Source organism: Poecilia formosa, unplaced genomic scaffold (assembly GCF_000485575.1).
Source record: "Poecilia formosa unplaced genomic scaffold, Poecilia_formosa-5.1.2 Scaffold492, whole genome shotgun sequence".
Lineage (NCBI taxonomy): Eukaryota > Metazoa > Chordata > Actinopteri > Cyprinodontiformes > Poeciliidae > Poecilia > Poecilia formosa.
The window spans coordinates 342710-357026 of NW_006800431.1; the positions used below are offsets into that span (position 1 = coordinate 342710).

General features: G+C 38.4%; 1 protein-coding gene across 1 annotated transcript in view; it reads right to left on the bottom strand.

Moving 5' to 3' along the window:
* Nucleotides 1-2084: 2084 nt before the first annotated feature.
* LOC103156679 (uncharacterized) overlaps nucleotides 2085-14317 on the bottom strand; it is a 31143-nt gene continuing 18910 nt past the window's right edge. The window contains exons 7-11 of the mRNA XM_007578815.2: nucleotides 12044-13294; nucleotides 11771-11944; nucleotides 5404-5577; nucleotides 4177-4223; nucleotides 2085-4081 (exon numbers count right to left, since the gene is read on the bottom strand). Of these exons, the coding sequence (XP_007578877.2) occupies nucleotides 3552-4081; nucleotides 4177-4223; nucleotides 5404-5577; nucleotides 11771-11944; nucleotides 12044-13294 (2176 nt within the window). The 3' untranslated portion in view covers nucleotides 2085-3551. The remainder of the gene's footprint in view (nucleotides 4082-4176; nucleotides 4224-5403; nucleotides 5578-11770; nucleotides 11945-12043; nucleotides 13295-14317) is intronic.

The following is a 14317-nucleotide window of genomic DNA, read 5'->3' on the forward strand; positions in this document are numbered from 1 at the left end:
CTGCTTTTATGCATCCCTGTTCACAAATACAGAAAGAAGTCCAGCAGCAGCAGTGAACACAACGTGGAGCGTCTGTCATCCATACTTGATCCAGTTTGCCTGACAAGTTACACCTCGCTGCAGCAAGCAGTAAGGGGCGGGGACAGACCACATGGTCGTCTGCTTTTATGCATCCCTGTTCACAAATACAGAAAGAAGTCCAGCAGCAGCAGTGAACACAATGTCTGTCATCCATACTTGATCCAGTTTGTCTGACAAGTTACACCTCGCTGCAGCAAGCAGTAAGGGGCGGGGACAGACCACATGGTCGTCTGCTTTTATGCATCCCTGTTCGCAAATACAGAAAGAAACACAAAGAGAAGCAGGACACAAAATATTACAACGTATGCCAGCGGTGTAGATTTCATATATTGGTATGAAAACAAAAAGAACAGAGAGCAGATGTTACAGATGTGACAAATTAAAATATTCAGAGATCTACAATATTCATATGCGTTTACAGCTTCTTGTTTTGGAAATAGTCAAATATATAATCAAATATAATCAAATATAGTTTGATTTCTTTAACCAAAGCTGTAGAAAAAAGCGAAGATGACGAAAATGTACATTTGTGAATATGAAATTTGACAAATATAATAATTAGATTGATTGCCGGTCTTTTGCCTGCATTATTAATCTTAGCATGAAAACCAAACATAATGTGCTCATGCTTCAGGGAACATTTAGTATAAAGTTATTACACTCTTTCCAAAATCTTCTTTTGACACGACAATCCCAGAATAAATTGTTTCTGGATGCTCTTTGCAGAACTTACAGTCGAGCTTTATTACTGTTTTAAGATATTTCATCATGTATTGATCAGTGGAATAAATTCTCTGTAAAACATCTTTTCATCTTGTTGTTTATGAAAAGTTTCTGATGACATGTCCAAACGCTTTTCCATGGTGAACCAGGGACAAAGTTCTTCCAATAGAAATCAGATGAAGGTACAGAAATAACATCTTGTTGAAACAGGACATGAACAGTTTCTGTTATTCCTACAAGCAGAAGAAAAACAGGCTCTTGGTGTCAGTGACGTCTAACAAGGCCTCATTATTTCCAAAGATTTCACATATTTCATCAGCTACAGCATCAAACTTTCCCCGTTATTCTTCAGAAGTTACAGTGAGGTTACAGCTGAGCTTCATCACCTGTTTTTGTTAAATAGCTGAAGGATTTTACTGTCGAGCCATTTAGGGTAAAGATTTATTTTTGTGAAGGATATATTGGTTATTCCAGATGAGAAATTATGTTTACATAAAAGTATAAGTTTGTGAAAACTTATACTTTTATGTTTTATTGGCATTTTCTCTGCATTCTAATTACAGANCAGAGAATAGAGTCACAAGAGAAACAATGTGATATTGGCACCAAGTTCAGCTTTATTAACTCCTTCCTGTAACTCTTGGTGAAGGAAGATTTAATGGCCTCAACAAATAAGAGTTTCACTAAAAAGACAGAATTACAGATGTCTGAAAATTGTTACTATGTTTTCAGTTAAAACACAAAAACTTATTAGGGTCTTGGAGTTTCAGTTTAATAATAAATGTTGGGACATTTAAAGACAGGGTTTCCTGAAATATAAAACTTCCATGCACTTTCACTACACTACTGCATATTTTCACCCGAAAGTGTATGGTATCACTTTTTACTGACTTGTTTCATGAAGGGGTCTGTGTGTGTGGATCAATGTCATAACTTATTTTGTTTAGCTTAGTGATTTATAAGGTTTGGTAAAGGAACAAATTAACATTTTTATGCCAATGTGCTTCAAATTCTCTGATTCTGTTTTCTCAAATGTGTCTGTTTTGTATCAGGACCAATTGAAACAATTCACTCAGGGATTACTGTAGTGTTTACTATGTACATTACTAAGAATTATAATTAATAAAAATGTCTTCTCATAGTCCTGGATATCATTATTTAATTAGATTAAACTCGAGTGTTACTTTTTAAGGATAGTTTTAGATACAACTGAATAGAATAGAAATGAACAGAATTGAAAAACTTTTATTTTTGTTCCAACTGGTACCAGAAATTCTTCTTTGACAAGGGCTCCATCAAAAAGCATTCCCATATAGTTACACAGATCTCATAGCAAATACAGATAAAAAACATGTAACATACGTAAAACCCAAGGGTCAAATGACAAAATAAGTTGCTTGATTTTGAGCCACTAAAAGGGATTTGACAAAAACCTTGGTGCTTAAGAAAAAAACCTACAGTGGCCGACAAGCACAAACGCGCAGCAATCAATGTAAAACGAATATATGCAACAGAAAAGCAATGCTAACAAAAAGATGCCGCAACAGAAAATAAAAGCAAAAACCTTCAATCAACAAAACATTATCATTAGCGTAATATCAGAATATAGTGCAAATCAAATGAATGTGTCAACAGTGCAGGAGTACATTATATTGTCTTCAGCGAGCCAATAATGACTGAGGAAAGCTACTTCTGTTTTCATGCAATTAGAAAACAAATATATGAAACATATAAAGAATTAAGAGGGTTTTGACAAAGAAACAAGAAGTCTGTTAAAAACCTTGGGAAAATCTTTGATTCTAGTTTCTAGTCTGAATTATTTCTAACTCTAAACTACCTGTCTACAGACAGTAGACTCAGACATATTATTACATAGTCACAACTCAAAGATGGGAAAAGGTACATGCCTGAAAAAAGGCATGAATGTTCACTGATCCTTCCTGGTACAGATGGTGAAGGCATTTTACACTTACATTAATGGTAGCTTATGTGCTATTTTAAACATCGTACTAAAATTAGCATGGTAACCCACCGTGATGGTGTAAGCCAACGCAATAATAGCTAATATTAGATTTTCAGCTAATTTTGATTTTAAAAACTAAGCATAATAGACTGAATGGAATGGGTTAATATTAGTCAACATGCTGGTGATAGATAACATTTTAGCCAATATTAGCATTTTAGCTAAATCTACATAGATTGTTTTCACATTGCATTAAATATTTTATGCTAGGTCAATACGCTAGTAATAGCTTACTAGCGTAAGCTAATACTAATGATAGCTTCCTATCATTAGTATTTTATCTAGCTTTAGATATATACATAATTTTAACTGTTACATGGGGTTTTCATATTGACTGCAGTATGTTACATTAGGTCAACATGCTAGTGCTAGCCTATATGCTATCATTAGTGTTTAAGCTAGGTTTAGCTTTTTAGCTCATTTTATCTTATAAACTGCTGTAACTTTGCAGTTTAGTTTTGGAAACACTGTTGTGCACCAATTTCTAATATTCTTTGGATGGGATTTTTGCATTGAACGTTTTTACTCCTCTTCAACAGTTTTTCTTATCAGCATTTTACAGGACTGTGCTAGCAGTTGACCTTTTGTGTTAATTATTGTGAAGCGCTGAGATTTTTCTCCTTTGAAAGGTTACACATAATAAAGACTCACATAGTATGTTTATTAAATAACATATACTAGATGAAATACATGTAAAATTAAGTTTCCTGTAACTTAGAAAGGACTATTCAAATGAGCACCAAGACTCCCTAGAACGACTCCTGCATACAAATCCAGGATACAGAGGTTCAGTAAATTTGGTGTTGAAGGTGTAGAGGTGAACAAGTGTCTCTGAGGACACCTTATAGAAAGATAGAGTTCCAACAGGACAGTCCACATACACAGCTACTCTGCCTGAGGCAGAGGCAAGAGGGATAAATGCTTTTTTTTCACTATCGTGCCAAACAGTGTAACCATCATCTGAGCAGATGAGACCCCAGGAGTTATTATTAAATCCAAACCAGGCGTCGTCACTCTCTCCCTTTCTCATGATTCCCCTGTAACTCAGTGATACATAAACCTTCCCACTCCACTCCACCTCCCAGTAACAGCGACCAGTCAGACCATCAGTACACAGCAGCTGACAGAGATCAAATCTGTCTGGATGATCAGGATACGGCTGCTCCTCTGCCACAGCTGTCACCTTCTTGTTTTTGTCAGAAAGTTTGAGAAATTTGTTCACAGTGTTTTTGTCGACTGTTAGTGGACAGAAATCTGAAGGAAACAAAATGCAGTTACTGATGTATGATTTTTTTGAATTCACTGAAGCAAAGATGAGACAATCTGATATGAATCAAAAATGCACTTACACTTCCTGAGACCTGGTGTCATCCATTTATCTCCTGCAGGCTCCATGCTGTAAGAAAGAAGATGTTTTGATGGTATTAACACTTTCCAAGATGCAAACATGGGCACTCCAATTTAAACCTTAGTGAGTTTTTTAAAGTTTTTCTTACACCTGTCACTGAGGCTCTGAAATCCTATTTAGAGTTTTCCAGACAGTGGAACACACAAAAACATGCACATGGTTTTTTTGTGTTTTTTTTAAGTGTTTATAACCATTAAAAAATCTCCCCTTCAGTTCAACCTTATAAGTTGAGATACATTGTTGATGCTACCTTTATAAAATACTTCCAAGTAAGTATTGGCAAAGCTCAATGTAATTTTCACAGGTGGCGGAGTGTTGTTGTCAGCGGCTGCTGAATGTACCAAAAAAATACTTCTAATGTAACTTAGTTACTTTCCAAATCAAGTAATCAGTAATCTAAGTTACTTTTTCAAGTAGTAGTCAGTAATCCAATTAAGTTACTTTTTCAAAGTAACTATTCCATCACTGTTAATGACCCATTTAGGACCCCAGCATTAATGACTCTAAACATACAGCAAGAATTAAAAAAAAATTATTTATCAGTTCATGTCTATGAATTAGATTAGACTAGGCCTACACCCAATAGTTAGTCACACACCAGTTTTCAGATTCAGATAAAAAAAAATAAAAAAAAACATTAAGTATGTTTTGATGGACTGGCACATACATGTCAAGTCTTCCATTTTGGCCAGAAAAGTACCGAATTTTACTCCTCTGTCCCAGGGTGCGCCCGTATTAGTATTTTCCCATAAATTTCCCGTGTTAGAGTATTAGAGCAATCAACCTGTTTAAAGCTGTTTAAATACTTTTGTACAGCTCTGTGTGAACTTCTCAACATCCTTCTGCACTGGTATGGACAACTAATTATCTCTCCAACATAGATTGATTTCCATTGCTGCACCACAAGTCCTCACCAACATAAACTAACATTCATTGCCTGAGGCTGGCTGAGGCATTTGGGTTTATCCTTCACTCCAGGTTGACTCATCCAGACCAGTTATGTTTCTCCCATCAGTAATCCTCCTTGCTTTCTCTCTCCAGTACTCGCTATCTGCTGAAGATCCTGGACAACACATTCTGGTTTGCTGCCACACCTGTGTCAATTCTTTATCCAGTATTAAGCAACATAGTAGCATTCATTGTGTGACTGTGGACAATGGTTCCTTACCTTATAGAGTCCAGTTTGAAGCTTGGATTCTTCAGTATAGCTGCTAGACTCTCCTTTCCTGAATCTCCTGGATTATTGTAGCTGAGGTCCAGCTCCTTCAGGTGAGACGGGTTGTTAGTCAGAGCTGAAGCCAGAGCAGCACAGCCTTCCTCTGTGATTAGGCAACCTGAAAGCCTGCAGACACAAACACACAACTGGAGGAAGTCTTGTAGCCAGCGGCATCAGTGAAGGTCCCCACCGCGAGGCTCGGGAGGAGCTTTTTAGTCTAGATATAAAGGAACTCAGTGTTTCAGCTGTTTCCAATTTTCCAACAAGTTTGTTCCAGATTTGTGGTGCATAGGAGCTGAACGTTGCTTCTCCTCATTTGGTTCTGGTTCTGGGGATGCAGAGCAGAACCAGAACCAGAAGACCTAAGACACATGTGTCAAACTCAAGGCCCGCGGGCCACATGTGGCCCGCCATGTCATTTTATGTGGCCCCTGCAGCATTTTATAGGCCGACATTGACTTANATTATGTTTACATAAAAGTATAAGTTTGTGAAAACTTATACTTTTATGTTTTATTGGCATTTTCTCTGCATTCTAATTACAGAGGAGGAAATCAAGCCCCCCTTCACTGGAGAAGATGCAGTTTGGGAAAGTATTAAAAATGGAGGATGGATTTTTACATAAGACTTTAGGCCCCAGTTCCTCTATTTTGCCTTTGGGGTCTGAGACCAGCTGATGAGAGAAATCTGTCCCACATGTTGTGGGACTGATGGGTTGGTCCCCGTGCGTAGGACAGTCTTCGGCTCTGTGGCCCCAGATCCTCAGCTGACCAGTTCTTTGTCCATCTCGATCTTGGCTCAAAGCTGCCTGGAGGAACCAACCTGAGGTTCCTGTTTTGCACTCACCTTTTATAGGGTTTCTCCACCCTATTGATGGGTTTGCATTGGCTGGCACCGTTGTTATGCTTGTTTCGTTAGCTGATGATATCCATCACTGTCTTAGAGATATTATAACCTGGTGTTCATGTCCCAGGGTGGCTCAAAGGTCACCCTACGTCCTCAACTTAAACTTTCAACAGTTTAAGTTGCTCAATAATCTGTTTCCAAATTAGCAAACTCTGAGGCGTTGGTTACTTCTGCTCTTCCCCGAGGGGCCGTTTAGGACAAAAACTATGTTTTGTCTCTTGCACATTACTAAAAAACTGCACGACTGTGGCTGTGTGGGTAGAGTAGTCGTCTTGCGATCAGAAGGTTGTAGGTTCAATTCCAGCTTCCTCCTGCCACGTGTCGATGTGCCCCTGGGCACTTAACCCCAAATTCCCTACTGAGCTGTGTATCGGTGGGTGAATGTGACTCTAGTGTAAAGCACTTTGAGTGGTCAAAAATGATTGGATAAAGCACTATATAAGTTCAGTCCATTTACACACACAAAATACTAAAATTGTGCATACACACTTAAAATATCACACATGTACACAATTTTTCACATACAAAAAATTTGTCTTTCACACATGCAAGTCTCATCCCCATTCATTCATTCATTCAGTGTTAGTTCACACACACATCCATTCTCAACCTATCATTCAGTATAGTATGTCTGTATGCTTTGTGTGTATATTTTAGTAGTGTATATGTGCAATTTAGTCTTGTGTGTATTAGAGAGAAATAAATGCATGCGCGTGCATTATTTTATTAGTTTATATAAAAGACAATCTTAGTCTTTTATGTGTGCGTGTAAGAAAAACATATTGTATGCGTATGTGATATTTTAATAGAAAATATGCAAAATTTTAGTATTTTGTGTGTTAGAGAGAAAATTTGAATGTTGTGTGACATTTTAATAGTATATATGTGCAATTTTAATATTTTGTGAGTGTTTATGAGTCTTTATAGTGTGTGAGACAAAACATAGTTCTTGTCCTNTTGAGTTTCCATGGATTTAAGAAGAACTTACATGATCATACCACAATGGAGATTTGATAAAAGTGCTTATATTCCAATGTTTTTCAAAACAACATACATAATATTTTATTTTCCAGAGATTTTGTATTTTGAAGTGCTAATATTATTTTTGAACCATTTTTAATTTTCAAGTGATTGTATTTCAGAGATATTTTTTTATTTAATGTCTTAATTTTATTTTTGAACCATTTTTTATTTGTAAGTATTGATTTTATTTTTTAGCCATTTAACCAAGTCTCTGTAGAACCTTTTGTCTCTGCTAATGACATCTTTAATACATTTCTTTGATCCCAGGCTTAGTTTATGGACTGTAATGTGAAATTGGGCACAATTATAAGTCTGACAGTTTGTTCACCAAGTTACTGTGCTCTCTGAGAGGATCTGTGGAATAAGTATTTGACATTGTTTTATGCCCATCGTTGACGTTAGTCTCTAACAAAATGTGGATCATCTACCAGGAACACTCCAAAGAGCATGAGTTTCTGTAGTGTAGTGGTTATCACGTTTGCTTCACACGCTAAAGGTCTCTGGTTCGAAACCAGACAGAAGCAGATGTTGCATGTTCTATTCATCACAGGTGTTTACTAAAGGTCAACAAGGGTTCTGTGGTGTCATGGTCTGTACTCTGAATCCAGGCATCTGAGTGCAAACCTCAGTTGAAATTTTCATGCGTTGCATCTCACATCATCAACTTTGGAACCTCAAACTGAAACAAAGCAGAGAAGTTCAGTTCCTGTAGTGTAGTGGTTATCATGTTTGCTTTACACGCAAAAGGCCTCTGGTTCGAAACCAGACAGAAATGGTTTTTGTAGGTTATACATCTCTTGGGGTGCAGTGAGACAATAAGAGTCTTCCTCTTTTGTGATGGTTCATTTGCCAATCGACTTCAATGTCGGCTTCTTTGAAATCGAAGCTACTTTACTTCAATTACCAATTGGCAGTTCAATGGCGTAATGCACATGTGTCAAACTCAAGGCCCGCCGGCCACATGTGGCCCCCCAGCATTTTATAGGCCAATGATTGACTTAAAATAGGTTTTGAGCACGTCAATGTGGCCCGCTGAGGGTGGCCAATATGCTGAAGTGGCCCTCGGTGAAATTGAGTTTGACACCCCTGACCTAAGAGGTCTGGAAGGTTGAAACAACCCCAGTAAATTTTAATGTATTGTACTTTGAAGCCATTTAGAGATTTATAAACTAATAACAGTATTTTAAAGTCTTTTCTCTGAGCTGAGCTAGTGTCCTTACACTAGCTCCATGCACTGGGCAACAGAACTGGGCAATGTGCTCTAAGGTTGCATTCAAGCCTGAAGTGACCCAATTCTGATTTTTTTGATGTAATACAACCTGTAACCGATCTTTTCATGACAGTCTGAACAGCACAGGTCAGACTTTTTTCGAATGCGACCCAGGCCACTTATGTATAACCTGAGCTAAGACAGCATATGGACATTTAAACAACAAGGATCCTAGGAACCTTGGAGTACCCCATGTCACTTCTGTCTGCTTCTATGAAAAGTTTCCTATTGAAACAAAGAAATCCCTGTTCTATATGTAAGATTTTAACCAGTTGAGTACTGGACCGGAGAGTCTGACCCAACTCTCCAGTCATTTTAGTAATATGTTATGGTCAATAGTGTCAAATTTGAGTAGGTCAGCCTCATTACAGTAGTGAGCACAAAAACCAGACTGAAAGACATGAAAGTGGTTAGTTATCATTGGGAACCATGATGGTTCATTGGGAACTGTTGTCTTGTTTCTATGGTTGTTTCCAGTAACCATGGCAACAATTCTCCACCAACATGTAGCCTAGCATGTGCGGAAAAAAACTTTTTTTTTTAAACTGTTTTTAATGCTACTCCGGTTTAAGGGGAACACTGTTTATGACAGTGATATAAATCACGTGGTGTGAATTCAGATAAAGTTGGTAATTTGATCAACACAAGAGGCAGGATGGGTTTCTAAGCTAGCTGTTTCAAACTTTTGTAAATCCCGCCATCTATGAGCCCCACCCAGGTGTGTCATGTTCCCAGACAAATTAGCTTGACTCTAACAAGAAGCCATGAATAAACTGACAAAAACAACTTAGGAAAACAACTTCAGTCGCTCAGTTCAATACTCCCGATCCACATTTCCGACATCCAATGATGATTAATTAAGTGACGTGGCTGCAAAGTGTCAATATTTGGGTATCCCCTTTGTCATTAATGCTGTTTCAACATGGTCAATGTAATATATTTTCTGGAAGTAATCTGGTTAACGGCTCAAGGCTCCGTGCTGACGTCTAAGCATCAAATAAACACAAATCAGTCTGATTAAAATAACAATACTAAACATCTAATAATTTCCAGAACAATCAGTGAAGGTAGTTATGCCTATACCACATTATTCACTATCCACTTTATACGTAGCTGCTAATGTCACAGTTTTTAGTCCACCTAATCTGTGTGTGACTGGCGACCTGTCCAGGGTGNTTTTACTTTGGGTCTTATTCAGTTACTCAAACTGTTTAGATTTCATTCTTTAAAACTGTCATGCATTGAAATATTAATAGTCTCAACTATTTTCGTAAGTCAGCAGGCTGGAAACTGAAACTTAACTCACTTCCTCTTTCTTCAGGAAGCCTGTTGTTCCCCTTCTTGTATTAATCCTTATGATTTAATACAAGTAGAATTAAAACAAAGTTTCCATGAGACAAAACATAAAAAACACAACCTCAGTGATTTTAATGAAGTTTGATTCCACAGTTGGTTCTAGATGTTACTTTGTGTGATTAATTTTAAAGGTAACTTTTGTATTTTTATCTTGACAGTTTCCTTTGTTATTGGTAAAGCAAAGGTGGCGCCATTTTAAGACGACCCAGTGACCTTGGGATTACCCAATTAGAGGTTGCGTACAAGATAATGTTGAGAGTTTTAACTTTTCATCTCCTCGGCTGGTTTGGTCACATGAGCTGCAGAATAACAGACAAACTTTTAAGAATATTTTCAGTGGCAGGTAAGATGGCAGGTGAAACCAGAAATGTCTCAACTGTTTGCTACATGAACAGGTAAACAGTAAGGAATATTTTTAGCAGAGAACATCCGTCCCCGTTTTTCATCAGCTTGAATCTCTGAGCTCATAAAGGCCTTATTGTGTTCCTATGGCAAGAAAATCTATTAGAAGTTGTTTATTCACAGTGCAATAATCATTCTTAATCAAACTAAATGACATTTACCTATAGCATGCTAAGTGTTTTACTCTACTCACAAATTTATAGTGATTCTATGACTGTTTTAATTTATAATTCAAGAGTCAAAGATAAATTTCCACCTTGATGGACAAAATAGTTTTATGTTCTTTTCCTATGTGTGACAGAATGGATGTTAGAAATAATTACACCCCTCCTTTTTTATTTAAATTAAAGACTTCTGTTTGACTATAAATTATTTTAAGCTGCACTTCTATTCAGACTGAGGGATTCATTAAGCTGTAGTTACAGCAGTTGGCCACCAGTTGGCGTACAGAAGAACGAGGTGAGCACTTCTCACTCAACACAGGCGCTCGCTGTCGAAGTCCTGCGTTCAGACTGAAAATGTGTGCTCTCTCGAATTATGACAAAAAAAATTCTCTTACGCCCCCTTCATTTCCGGAGTGCAATGGTCCCGTTTCCAAATATGGTATTGATCTGTCATGTGATCTCTTACTGGTTGCTGCAGATGAATCATCAGAGGCAAACAGGATTAAGTGCGGATGACAGACGTCTGGTGTTCGCTGCTGCTGCTGGGCTTTTTCTGTATTTTTACAGGTTAGTGGTCAACCAAACACNGTGAGGGTGTGTGTGTCTGTGGGTGTACATAGCTATAGGGAAAAAAGATCCTTCATAGCATCCTCAGTAAAATGCTTAGCTCCTCCCTTTGCACCTGCAGAAAAAAAAATTCTGGAGCCGCCACTGTGCAGCAGCATGATAATGCACAGGTTAAATTACAAGTTTTCATGTCATTACTCTTTAACAACTAAGAAAAATCAAATGTATTTTGCCACACACAAATATTAATGTAGTTGTTATTTGCTTGACTTCTTGCCCATTTCAAACCAGCAGTGAGGCTGTCTTCTCTGTAACTGCCCACTACAGCCAAATCAGAGAAAACTATTACGACTGGCTCAAGGTCACTGAAGGCGACCCAGAAGACGGAGACAGCCAGGTTCAAGTACTCTGCGCTCCAAATTAACAAATCAGCAGCACCTGTAAAGGGGAGGAGCAAAAAGACAGACAAGACCTGCAACCCAGACCCACAAGGCCCAGGGCCGTAACAGCTCATACATAAGTACAGTTTTCTTTTTAAAATGTACACAAAATAGTTAATAATGGCAACCTAAAACATGCATTAGACATGTTTCTAAATTACTAAATATGTAATAATTTAAATGTATCTCACCTTAGAATCTCCAGTTCACAGTCTGGACTCATCAGTCCACTGCACAGCAGCTTCACTCCTGAATCTTCCAGGTCGTTGTTACTCAGATCCAGATCTCTGAGACTAGATGTTGTTGAGCTGAGCAACGAGGACAGAGCTTCACAGCTTCTCTCTGAGAGGTTACACCCACTCAGTCTGAGAGGACAGAACGGGGTACAAAGTAATTGTCTCATTATTATTATTATTATTATTATTATTAGGCATTATTATAAAACGGACTACATCTGTACTTACACAGCTTTCCTGGAGGCTTTGACTACTGGCAGCAGTCTCAGTAGAGCTTCCTCTGAAGCAGAGTATTTCTTCAAGTCAAATGTTTCCAGATCTTTCTCTGATGAAAGTAGGATGAAGTGCAGAGCTGACCACTGAGCAGGAGACAGCTGCTGTGCTGAAAGACTTCCTGTTTGTAGAGATTGTTGGATTTCCTCCACCAGAGACTGATCATTTAGTTCATTCAGGCAGTGGAACAGATTGATGCTTTTCTCAATACACAGATGATTATTCATCTTCTCCTTGATGTACTGGGCTGTGTCTTTATTAGTTGCTAAATTTTCTTCTGTCTGTGTCACAAGCCCTCTTAGGCAGCGCTTATTGGTCTCCAGAGAAAGACCAAGTAGGAAGCGGAGGAACAAGTCCAGGTGTCCATCTGAACTCTCCAGGGCCATGTCCACAGCACTCTGGTAGATGTCTGTCTCTGAAGAAGCATGACTTTGTTTTTCTAAATCCTTTGATTTTGTTTCATCTTTTGCCAGCAGATTGACTCCAGATTTGATGAAGGCCAGGTGAACATGAAGAGCAGCCAGAAACTCCTGAACACTCAGGTGGACGAAGCAGAACACCTTGTCCTGGTACAGCCCTCTCTCTTCTCTGAAGATCTGTGTGAAAACTCCTGAACACACTGAAGCTGCTCTGATATCGATGCCACACTCTGCCAGGTCTGATTCATAGAATATCAGGTTTCTTTTCATCAGCTGTTCATAAGCCAGTTTTCCCAGAGACTCGATCATCTTCTGGTTCTCTGGACTCCAGATTGAATCTGTCTCAGCTCCTCCATTGTACTTGATGACCTTCAGTTTGGTCTGAACCACCAGGAAGTGGATGTACATCTCAGTCAGGCTCTTTGGCAGATCTTCTCCATCTTTCTTGTTCAACATGTCTTCCACAACTGTAGCAGTGATCCAGCAGAAGATTGGGATGTGGCACATGATGTGGAGGCTTCTGGATTTCTTTACATGGGAGATTACCATTCTGGCCTGCTTCTTATATCTAAATCTTTTAGTGAAGTACTCGTCTTTCTGTGGGTCAGTGAATCCTCTGATCTCTGTCATCATGCCAACAAACTCAGCAGGGATCCGACTGGCTGCTGCAGGTCTTGTGGTTATCCAGAGGTGAGCTTTGGGAAGCAGGTTCCCTCTGATGAGGTTTGTCAGAAGAACATCCACTGAGGTGGACTTTNTTTCATGGGCAGAAACCTCCCGTCCCCCCCTGGATTTCCGCCCATGAGGTTTTTACTTAAACAGTTTCCGTTTGCCGCTTGTCAGTGTCTGACAGGCGGCCAACGGTACTGGTTGGCCGGTTTTGCCCTGTGCATTGTCTCGAAGGCATGAGGCCAGATTAAACTGATTGGTTTCCCCAACATTAGCAGAGGTTTGTGAAGCTATGTGTTTTAATCAGTGTGATAACTAATTGCAAAGAAATAAGTGATAAGGGAAAGTATTTTGTAAAGCGTGATCATTTGTTTCAGGTTAATTTTATAAGTTACTGTTTGCTAATTATTTTGTTTATTCCAGCCCTGGCTCCAGAGGAGTTTGGTGGGGGGATATTGGCTTAATTTTTTAAACACACTTTCATATAACATTTGAATAAAAAACATGTTTATTAATACAAAATAAACAATAAGGATATAAACAGTGACATGTGTAAAATGTTGAGTAATTATGCTCAAATTTGCATAAATATTAACTCATGTTGCAGAAATCTAATGTTTCCAATCTCTTAAGTCTATTTCTTTAAATGCAAAATCAAACTACTCAAGTTGGAGTAGCAACAATAATGTTACTCAAGTTAAAAGTTTTAAAAAAGTACAGCTATGTAACACTACCCTTACCCTTTTCCCAAAAAAATACTCAAGTAAATGTAACCAGCACTACCCAATTTTCAACATGGATAACAAAAACATTAGTAGCCTGTTCATGTTAACTAGCTTAAAGTGATATATTAGCATTAGCAAATCATCATTTGGCTAACATTACAACAGCGTTACTCAATTTACTCGGTTAGTTTGGGGGAGAAAACAGCAATTTTATTGTTTTTTTTCTTTTGCTGGTTTGCTGTGATGATTGTAACACACAAGTGTGTCTCCGTCGCCGCTGCACAGGTAAAACCGACGCGAGCATCTTAGCGCTTATGTTAAGTTTAAAGGCGGCTCTGAAAAACACGTTAACTATGGATTAAACAGTTGTAACGACTGGGAAAATGTGGGCCCCCAACTCTGGGGGCCCACATTTT